This window comes from Pempheris klunzingeri, chromosome 19 (assembly GCF_042242105.1).
Source record: "Pempheris klunzingeri isolate RE-2024b chromosome 19, fPemKlu1.hap1, whole genome shotgun sequence".
NCBI classification, from domain to species: domain Eukaryota; kingdom Metazoa; phylum Chordata; class Actinopteri; order Acropomatiformes; family Pempheridae; genus Pempheris; species Pempheris klunzingeri.
In genome coordinates, this window is record NC_092030.1 from 4224423 (window position 1) to 4235387 (window position 10965).

Consider the following 10965-nt stretch of genomic DNA (forward strand, 5'->3'; position numbering starts at 1 on the left):
ATTGAATGACAATGTGTAACGTGAAAGGCGTTGCTTGTAGTGTTGAAGGCACATAGAATCATCACCCAACTCTTTTTAGACTAAAAGTAGACTCACTACTGTATGGCTTACATTGGCCAGGCAACTTCAAATGAATACTAACATTACCCTGTGATTGCTGGACGTGTACACTGGCAGCTGTTTGCTACTATTTTACTACTTCACTGTGTGCTGCTTTAACAGCAATAATATATCAGTATTGCTTTGATAACTTGTTGTGATGCCCCTAAGTGGCCAAAATAGATGATAAATTAATAATACAGATTTAAATGGTTTGCAGGACACTGACAATATGAAAAGACAAATGAACTAAATAGTGTCTCACTAACAGTAGTTCTAATAATGACATGGAGATGTTACCTCCCGTAATTCATGACAGAGGAATAGTCGTAGTTGTTGGTGTCCATCTTGTGAAAGTTGAAGACACATGTTAGGAATTTCCTGGCACAGGGATTAGAAATTTCTCATGTGCCTCTAGGGTGAACTGAGAAAAGGGTAACAGCTCCAGCAACACCTCTAGCATGAAGAACACCTTTACACCAATACAATACAGTGAAGATGTTCCTTACACTTAAAGTGTTGCAGGAGTTTCGATCCTTTCAAAAAGTTACATCACAATAAAACAAAGTTTAATTACATGCCTTTCAGTCTCATAAGTGTCATAAGTCTCAGCTGTTCTCAGTGTTCTCAGCTCCATAAATGATACAAAAAATAAAAACTTTCTAATTAAATATCAGTTATTCAATTCATAGGTCAGAACTTCATATTTTGTGAGCAAGTGTGCCGCTGCATTTTGACTTAGATCTCACCTGCTGGGATGTTCTTCCAGTTGATCCTGACATACTGGTCCCTGTCACCTCTAGTGTTCTCATGGTGGAAGCCAAGTGCACGGAGCAGCTCATGCTGAATGATCCCGTGATCAAGGCAGCCATACACAGACAGAGAAACTCCCTGCCGCCCTCCATCTTTTCCAACAGAGGACCAACACCTACAGCGCAGTAAAACACAGATTTGACAGAGACAGGTTTGGTGTATATGTCACACTGACATGCACAAATTCATGCTTGGACTACGGTGATTGGCACAGATATAAGTGAGCGGGTGAGGATACAGAATTGACATTTTCCCTGGATTCATCAAGTGTACCTTTATTTGCCTCCAGAACCTTTGTAGTTATGTCTAAACAGTAAGGCTCCTTGGCCCTCACACCTAAAATGAGATGATTCGGTTACCAAACATGGAGAGCTATTGTGTGATAACATGTGTTGAACATCTGTGGTGAGAAAAATCAGGTACCTTCCTCATGTGGTCGCACCTGCAGACACAAAGTAACATTACAACTAACATACTGCCGTGAGAACGCAGTGTTTGACGTAAGTCAATTTAAGACTATTCTATATGTTCTTAATGCATTGGAGTATTGTTTATTATATTAGTAGACCCACATTTATTTGTTGTATTAGACAGCTCAGGATCAAAAACTTTTCATTATTACTTTGATCGTGAGCTCATTGTGCGGTTTATTTGCCATCTAATGCCATGTCATGCCATGTACATCAATCTTTGTGTGCTGATAATTCATTCATGCCTCCAGTCAAAAGAAAACAAGTAATACGTAATGTGTTAGTCTGAAAAACACACATTGCTATCAGCACATTTTTAGGAGATGTCGTACTGCCGGTCGCTGGTAGTTATTAGAATCACTAAAGCAGGTCAACGGGCTCATAAGGCCATAAATGGCCATTTAGGAGGTTTTTCTTCAAATAGGGGAGAATGACTGCAGCTCATTGTTTTCACTGCAGTTTGTCAAGATGTCATCAGCTGTTTCACTTATTCCCTTTCTTTTAATGTGTCGTTGTGGCAAATGTCTTACCCGGGAATTGTCTTGAGCTGAAAGGCCGAGCAGCAGGGCCAGGACAGCAGAGAGAAGACCCAGGTTCATCCTCCTTGCATTGAAGATCATTTGAATGGAGAAGCTTGGGAAGATTGTTTCTGTCCAGCAGTGATAACAACAAAGGTTGCAGTGTTGCTTTTATACAGCTGAAAAGGGAGGAACTGTAAATAGGCTTACTGCAAAGGCAATACGTTGGCCCTTAAACAAATGTTTTAGAAAACAAAATGAGAATGAGCTTCTCAGGGTTTTTTTTTTTTATTTATAAAAAATCATTTTAATACATTAATTGTAAATAAATGTGAAAATTATTTTTCATATAGTTTTCATTTTACAGCCTAGCCGACATGGAGAAATCTAATCTTCTTAGTGTTTCAGTAAAAGTCAAAATCAATGCAATATCACAGGGACTGAATATTGTTTGGAGAAATGGCCGACCCATCTAACATCTGCCAATCGTCTCCACATCAGTGAAGCCATGCCATGCCACACTCTTTCCATTTCTAAAAAGCACACTAGTTTGGGCTCCTTGGCGGTCATCACATGGAAACTCTACCCTTCAATAAAACAACCAGCTGCCATTTATTCCCTATTGGTCATTCATCATGTCAGAGGAAAATTACACTCAGTGCTGGTTAATATGAGGCTGTCTGGTGGGCTGGCAAGCACTCAAAAGTCTTTGCCACTACGCAGCAGAGGCAGCACTGCTCACTCTGCACTATATTACAATTTAAGTGTTTTCCACTTGTAAACAGCCCTGTTTTACACACACACACACACACACACACACACACTGTATGTATATGTGTCTGTCTATGTATATGTATACCTTGTGCACCTTCATACATACAAATTTCTCCTTTTATTTGCTTTAGATTGGAAAACTCGTGCTTTTCCCTACAGTCAACCTGACATACTGTATTTGGATCTTTGGAACAAATTTGGGCTGCAGAAAGGTGGGAACACACTGGGCACAAAGGGAAAGAACCTAAAGGCATAACTACCCAAGTTGGTAGTCAACCAAATCATTTTTCAATTCTAATTATATTCATTCATACATTTGTTTATGCACAGGTCAATTCACGAAGTATGACTGACCTGTGAAATCCAGTGGTATAGTCCACAAACAGAAAGCTCAAAACATGAGAGGTCATGCTGGTCCCACAATTTGCATTTATTAATTAACACACAACACAGATTTACAGTTATGTACAGCAGTGTCTTGCAATTTAATCTGGTACTTATTCAACAGACTCAAAAAATGAAACAAAAAAAAAAAACAATAAAAAAGTGAATCTGTTTGCAGTCCCGTGTATTTTGTTACCTCTTTGTTTTTTATCTGTAATGACATGAGCATGTGCTATTTCTCATCTTTTGTGTTTCACATCCAAAGTCCTTTTATGTCTTTATTAAAAAAAAGAAAAGAAATGAAGATGTTATAAAAAATGTGGAGTTCTCCACTGCTACTCTTTCGTGGTGGTTTAAACGTGATGCTGTCGTTAGACGCTGGTCTCAATGTGAGGCGACGTCTTACAGTTCAGCATATGGGATAAGAGTCTGTGCTGGTGGTGGTACCTGACACACACACACACACACACACACACACACACACACACACACACACACACACACACACACACACACACACACACACACACACACACACACACACACACACACACACACACACACACACACACACACACACACACCACACAGAGACACCATGGGTAAGCATCATCAACCATCGCCTGCTGAAGTGTTCCAATAGTTTATTTTTCATATGTAATATATGATCTCTGCACATCTGTTTGGTGCACAGGAGAATGAAGTAATGCAAAGGAGATAAGATGACTATTAAAGCTGGTTAAACTACCGGCATCCTCTCAGGAAGTATTTAAGTGTATAAAATGATATACTCACTTGCTAATGACCCTCTGTATTTGTCTGCTCTCCTCCTCTCTGAGTTTCAGCAAAAACTGCTCCAGGATAGGAAGCTCCAAGTTCAGATACTGGGCAACCTGAGAGGAGAGGAGAGGAGAGGAGAGGAGAGGAGAGGAGAGGAGAGGATTTTTACTTTTTGCTGTTGCAATAACTGAGAAAATGTTTTAACTCTCACTCACTTCACTGACTATAAAAAAAAAAATATATAAAAAACTTAAATATTCAAATTATATTTAGAATAAGTACTCCATTTTTTATAGCAACTACAATTCTAAAATTATACTTACAGCGTTATGAAGTCCCTCTTAAACACCTAAGCTTTTGTCTTTTGTGGGTTTAGATATGTTTGATACATCACCAAGTGTTTTGGTCCGGATCTTTAGGAGGCGGGGCTTAAACACTCACATCATTGCTGACTTCCTCTTCGTCCATATCCATCAAAAAGATTCTCATGATGTCATCGGAGGGTCCCTGCAGTATGCGCTCCCATAGGGGCAGGTCTCTGTTACTGAGCTTCCTCTGTTCTGGACAACACACATCGGCGTCGCCAGTGAAGCATTCTGCTGTCTGATTAATTCACTGACTGTGTAACTCTGGTGTAACAGATGACACATACCTCCGCTCTGGTGAACACAGTAGAGAGCAAACTCCTGGGGGTCATTCTCTATCTGTAGGATGAGCATACAAGGAAAATATCCAACACCTCTAGTAAATTCTTGTTCTGGTTCACTGATAAAGGTTGGGCATCTACTATTTCTACTAAATAAATCACATTACTTCAGTCTATATTTTGGTGGGTTTGTTTTTTGATTACCTATAATGGTCTACTGTGGCCCACTGTATATTTTTTGCATCTCAACCCATATAGGAACTCTTAAGCCTTCAGATAGGTATATAGGTATATGGACTGCAGTTCAAATAATGTGTACAAAAACTCACCTTGAACTTGTTCAGTAACTGTTCAATAACTTGGTCTGTGGTCATTCTGCTGGAGATACGAACTTTAGTTGGCGTACCGAAGGATGGGGTGAAGATAGAGGTCTGTGAAGTTTACAAGAGATTGGTGAGCTACGGTACAGATGGAAGTGGGGGAAAATGAGACATATGAGTGGCAAGGAAATGGACAGGAGGGTTAAACAGGAGGTTAAGCAGAAACCTACCTTATAGTTATAAAAGTGACCATTGATTGAGAAGCGGTGTTGTCTTTCTTTCTCTCTTTGAGCTGCTGACTTTCCCCTACCCCTCCTCCTCTTGACCAAGGATGCGTCACTCATACAGCGAAACAGGTTGGACTCGGCCTCCAGCTCTGCGTTCTTGTGCTTCACAGGACGCAGGGTGGTGCTCTCATAAACAGGGCCTTTGGGGTGGGCAGGAACACACAGACATTCAACATCCAGAGTGAAAAAAAAAACAAAAAATATACACCGTTTTCTTGCTTTGTGTTTGTGCAACTAAATGGAGATCTAATTCAATAAAAAATAAAAAATAAAAATAGCTTTCTATTTGAACGCGTTCAATATGACGCTAAATAATGTGAAAAAACAACTTTTAAGATAACGTTGTAGCACAAAAAAAACCAAAACAACCTGCTGGAGGGTTTTGGACAACTGTGTCCTGAGGTGTCTCAGCCATCTCGTCTATCTGGTGAAGGTCAGCGTATTCTCCCCATCGGGTCATACCCCTGCAGAGAGAGGATATCGTCCCAGAGATTTAAACCTAAAACGTACTAAACTATTATTATTATCATCAATTTTTCAGTTTTACATACTTTAATGTTTGATTTGATCTGTTGTCAAAGGACAAATGCACAGCAAATTATGAACTGAAGCAATTCCATTGCTCATTTACGACCAAATATCTCTATAGAAGTGCCTTTCTTAACATTAAAAGTCAAATGTTTATGTATTGCCTTGTCAAGATGGGAAAACAAATTACCAGTCCTACAGATTGTAGAATTTTAGGCCCATATTTATTTGAGAACCGTTCTTTGTCCAGTTTTAACTGATCACCCATCTGTTTCTCATATCTGGCTAACAGCTGATGGCCAGAGAAGCTTCGGCTTGTGAATGCAGAAAAGATCCAAAATCCCTTGACATTTTTCTGTGTTGTTGACGTATTAGTGAGACCGTGCAAAAACAACCAAACAACCTCTTGGATCCGAGCGGGCTGACTGGACTGATGGGGTCAGGTGAGATCAGAGGAGCAAAGGGAAGCATCTGTTTATCATCCTGTATTTTCAGCCTGATGGGTCTCCGTACTCCCCAGGAGATATTGAGGAAGCCTTCCACCACCACTGCACCATCATTACCCTGTTACAGAGACAGACCCATAGACACCTGTATGGTGTGTCATTACAGTCACACATCCAATTAACACACCACTTTACAAGCTACATGCAAAAACAGCCATGTAAGAGGAGTCTGTCAGTCTCTTGCAGCAAAGTTACGACAAACATCTTAAGACAGTAACACTGGGAGAGAACTGGTTTGAAACAAAATAGAAAATCCTGGAAATATAATTATAATGTACCTGAGAATAACTGAGGTGCAGTTGAGTGTGGTCCTTTAAGAAGCAGTTGTAGGTTTCCAGCAGTGAGATAAACTCTGCTCTGAAATGAACACAACAGCACTGAGTGAATAAATACATGGTGTTGCAGACCATGACACAGCACAGAGCAGCGCCTCACAAGTTATGTAACTGGGATGTTTTTTGCATTCATGGTCCAAATAAGGTTGAGTTGTAGGTAAATGACTTATCACTGAGCTTAATGTTACATCTACAGACGCATAGTGTCCCACCTGGACAGTGTCCTCCCTTCTCCTGCCTGGATCACTTGGAGACGAGCTGCTTCATTCATCCTCATTCATCTGATTTTGCCAGCTGCTGCAGAGAGGACAACAAATGACGAAACCATTCATGGCAGCAGCTGCGGTATTCACACCGTAAACATGAGTAAATCCTGAGCTTGACGCAGGAGACAAACAGCACAGGCTGCACACGTGTTGAACGCTACTTGAGCGAGCGGGTTACAGTTGTACATGTTCCTAAACAAAGACACCTGACCAGCATTAAGTCCACACGGAGCAGAGAATTTCACAGAAAATGAACTACGCTGCACTTGCACAACCAGCACAGTGTCTCTGCTTCCAAAAATAAACAATAGAATTAGAGTCTTACCTTCTCTAACATGGCAAATCAGACCCTTCTTATTGCCACTCTGTCTTTGTCTAAGTCTTTCTTCGTTCTGTGCTTTAAATATCACTTTCCTCTCTCCCTCTCTGAAGTTTTTGTGTTATATTTATCTCTCTCTCTCTCTCTCTCTCTGTCCCTGTGCCTTTACTCTTTCACTTTCTTTTTTTTTGTGCTTGCCTCCAAGAGATTTAATAACAGTACTCCACCCAGTAACCAGTGATGACAGTGTAGGCCCAGCCATTTGTTTATTCTTTGGTTGGAGACACTGAAGCCTGTGAACACAGTTTGTTGGAATATCCACGTTGCTTCTCTTTTTTTAAAATTCATCCCTTCTCTTTTTTCTTTTTCCCTTTCTTCTGTCCCTGTGAATGGCTGTCTGACAGAAGCAGCCTGTTCTGTTTGCCCCTTTCTTCCATTCTTTCGACCTCTTTCTCTGTCTCAGCCTGTTAACAAATATCTCAGGTATTCAGCAGTTGTCATCCCAGCGACTCTACCACTCCCTGTTCTGACTGGCAGTTCACTCTTTTTTAAAAGGGTGAACCAGTTTACACTAGCAAGAGCAAAATTTAAAGGTGTAGTACACAACTTCCCATGCAATGTTTATGGGAAAGTGAAGGGAATCAATCAACGTAAAACTAACATGTCTGTGCTGATTTCTTTCAAAATCCACAAAACACATTTACTGTCCGTAGACAATCTGGATCTGTGTGAATGTATCATATATGCTTTGTCTCACCAATAAACATAAAATACAGAAGCGCCTACAAGAAAAAGGCAAATAAATATCTTAAGAGTGTATGCTATCACTTCTGAAATAAGTACTCAGGAGTGTTTAACATACAATGCCAGCAGTGAACAGGTCATGGCGACAAAGATGGAGCACAGTGAAGATTTACTTGAGCAAAACAAACCAATGAAAGCAGCAAGAGAAAGAAGAGCAAGTTAAATGTATGTCAGAGTCAGGCATCAACCACTATGCTACTGTACAAGGAGCTGCTGTGGTATTTGTTCATGTTTACTTCCTGCTTACCTGAAGGAGATGAAGGCAATTCATAAATCAAACATAACATAAAATCAAAAACAAACATAAATCAAGGATTTATCAAGGATTTATGTTTGTCCCTGTACAAATCATATAATGAATATAATAAAGGCAGAGTAATGAGTGTCATTTTAGGTAAGAATCTCTAACTTTGAGCTCTTTACTTAACTTGAGCTCTTCACTGTGTGTTCTTCAAGTCTCAACATGCAGGTTTTAAGGTCCTCTGGAGCAAATAAGTGTCTATATGTGTGTGTGTGATTTGTGAATCACATGCAAGCCAAAAGTCAAAGCAAAGCCAACGGCAAAGGAGAAGTACTGATAAATGTTCAACATTGTAAAGTCAACAATGCGTTAAGAGTCCATAAATCCAACACCGGCGCTGGTCTGTTAGCTGCAGCAGTCTTTTAAACCTGACAGACCTGTCTTCAAAGGAAAACAACTGATCTAAGCCTGGAAGCCAAAGGAGCTTACTGAAATCAGTGAAAAAATAGACCAGTCATGCAAAAACACAACACCTTGTTAAGGTCATGTATCATGGCCACGTCCCACTCTTCAGTAATCCATAGTGGAGTGTTCCACTTTTCTTCTAGTGAGGTATTGCCATAAGATTAATTTTGCAGTGGTGCCAGCTGCTGCTGGAGAAGAGTCAACATCAGTGAGTTAAAAGGAGCCCGAATGGTGGCAATGATGAGCAAAGCCAAAAGTCTACATCATGAGCCCACGAGACTTACTAGAAAACCAACGTTTTGGATGGACTAAAAGCTGAGAGATTTTGATCTTCTTATATATTTACTCCTGGAGCAGAGGGTGTAGTGTTTGTACACAGTATAATACGAGCTTTTTTATTGTACTACTGTAAGCTGGAAAAAAAACGTAGCCAGCGGGAAAAAAGCCAAGGTACACCACGACACACCCAGTTTCTCCCTTTACTGCCTTCCTGTGTGTCATTCCATAGAGTCTCTCTGCCTTTATTTCTAGCTCCACTCCTTTCTCCCTTTGCGCTGTATTATAGTATGTGACACATGCTCTTTCTCACCCTCATCACAGATTTGACTGACAGTGAACTATGTGATGTTAGAATGGTGCCCCCTGTTGGGTTCCGTTTAATTTGAATATAAAGTATAAAGTGTGTTAGACTGATTTTACATTATTCTCATCATGTATTTCTATGGCTATTGTGTCTTTTAATACATTTGAGCAAATCCATAAATTCATTCATAATTGTTAATGAAAAGTTTGAATGCAAATGAAAGACACACAGTTGATGCACTCATCTTTGAAGTTATGATTTTTGAATTGTGACATTAATACTTAATTCATGAAAAGAAGAGTGTAAAAAAGAATAACATAACACACAATACACTATTATACTTGCTCACATATCCAACTATTCAGCACTACACTAAGTGACTTTTAGGAAATTCTGTGTTCATTCATTTTGTTGTTAGTTAAAAGGAGCACTGTTTTGTTCTTTTACCTCTAAACAGTAAAGCACACTTTAACAAACTGAAGCATAAAACAAAGATGATAAAACATACATTCACTCCTACCTGGCCAGTCTGTCAGTCTCCAAACAAATGAATCTGGTTCACTCCATGTTTGAGGTCTTGTACCTTATATGTGTGTGTGTGTGTGTGTTTGTGTGTGTGTTCATAGGTCCAGAGTACATGTGGTTGGAGGTGAACTTGTGTAGCAAGCTGCAGCAGCTGGTTAATTATTACAGGACACGTTGAGACAGTGTTGAGAGGGAGGGGCTGACTGACACCAGATATGACTCGCCTTCTTTGTCTGTGTGTGTCTGTGCCTAGAGAAAAAGAGAGAAAGAGAGAGAGAGAGAAGGCTAAACAGTGGATTTCCAGCTTGCTGTAAGCCAAATTTCAAGGCTTGCCTCATCAAAAGCTCTCCATGCTGACTAGAATATAAGAATAACATATGGATTACAGTTGTGTGTGTGTGTGTGTGTGTGTGTTGCAGCTACAGGTTCATACTGTAGAATAAAGAGAACAAAAAGGTTTCCTGAAGACAGACATCAAATGCAAATAGTAACTGGACTCCACAGTTATGACGCTGATTGTCATTTGGAGAGTGAACACTTTGAAACCATAATAGGTGTTGCAAGCGATCCCTCAGGTGTGGTTAGGCAATATTTCAAAAGCATCATATCTGTTTCTGTTTCTGTTCCGGTTCTCTAATCTGTTTTAATCCAAATCACATTGTGCAGCCGAGCGTCTTACAGATGTTAAAAACTGTTTATTTAACTCCAATAAATGAGAGGTTCTTATCATAAGTTCAGATGATTTCACACTGAGGGCCCTTCTCTTCAAACCTTAAGCCTCATTGCAGACATGTTGGTGTTGCACTTGATGAAAAGGATTTTGATCACCATGTGGACGTTTGTCCAGTTCTGCCTCCTACCTCTTCAGGACTCTCTTCAGGCAGTTTAATGTATTAATAACCCCTCATGATTGACTGCTGGCTATATTTCTGACTTGCTGACCTAAGAAGCACGTTGAAACTTGTTGTTGAAAAGTGCTGTATAAGTAAAGCTATTATTAGTAATGGTATAAAGAACAGGAATGGGCTGATGTTTACAGCTTGATAAAGATAATTTGCTTTACCCTTTCTTCTCTGCAGGGACAAATATGTGCAGAGACATACTGCAATGGTTTGGTCATAATGATAAAATGTGTAATCTAACCACAGAGTACATTTTGTTTGTGCACTGCTCAGACCTGAAGCACAGGATTTGAAAGATCTGAAGTATGAACATAACACATTTTTTTTTTTTACAAACAATTTGCACAAACAATTGTCATTAACAAGCATGTGTCCTGGTGCTGCTAAGATTGTCACTGTC

The 10965-nt window shown here is 39.8% G+C and overlaps 1 protein-coding gene across 3 annotated transcripts; it reads right to left on the minus strand.

Annotated features, from left to right (window-relative positions):
* Positions 1–3090: 3090 nt before the first annotated feature.
* On the minus strand, positions 3091–9752 carry rassf6 (Ras association domain family member 6). 3 transcript variants are annotated; one of them, XM_070850569.1, is made up of 11 exons: positions 9659–9752; positions 6673–6757; positions 6404–6482; positions 6023–6183; positions 5461–5555; positions 5035–5231; positions 4814–4915; positions 4491–4542; positions 4280–4398; positions 3854–3951; positions 3091–3505 (listed from the first exon to the last, which is right to left on the minus strand). In XM_070850569.1, exons 2-11 carry the CDS (start codon positions 6735–6737, stop codon positions 3430–3432), a joined length of 1044 nt encoding a protein of 347 aa, XP_070706670.1. In that variant the 5' UTR covers positions 6738–6757; positions 9659–9752; the 3' UTR covers positions 3091–3429. The 3 variants fall into 3 exon arrangements, with proteins under 3 accessions (XP_070706670.1, XP_070706671.1, XP_070706672.1); XM_070850570.1 differs by having other exon boundaries at positions 9647–9752; XM_070850571.1 differs by lacking the exon at positions 9659–9752 and adding an exon at positions 7052–7534.
* Positions 9753–10965: the final 1213 nt, after the last annotated feature.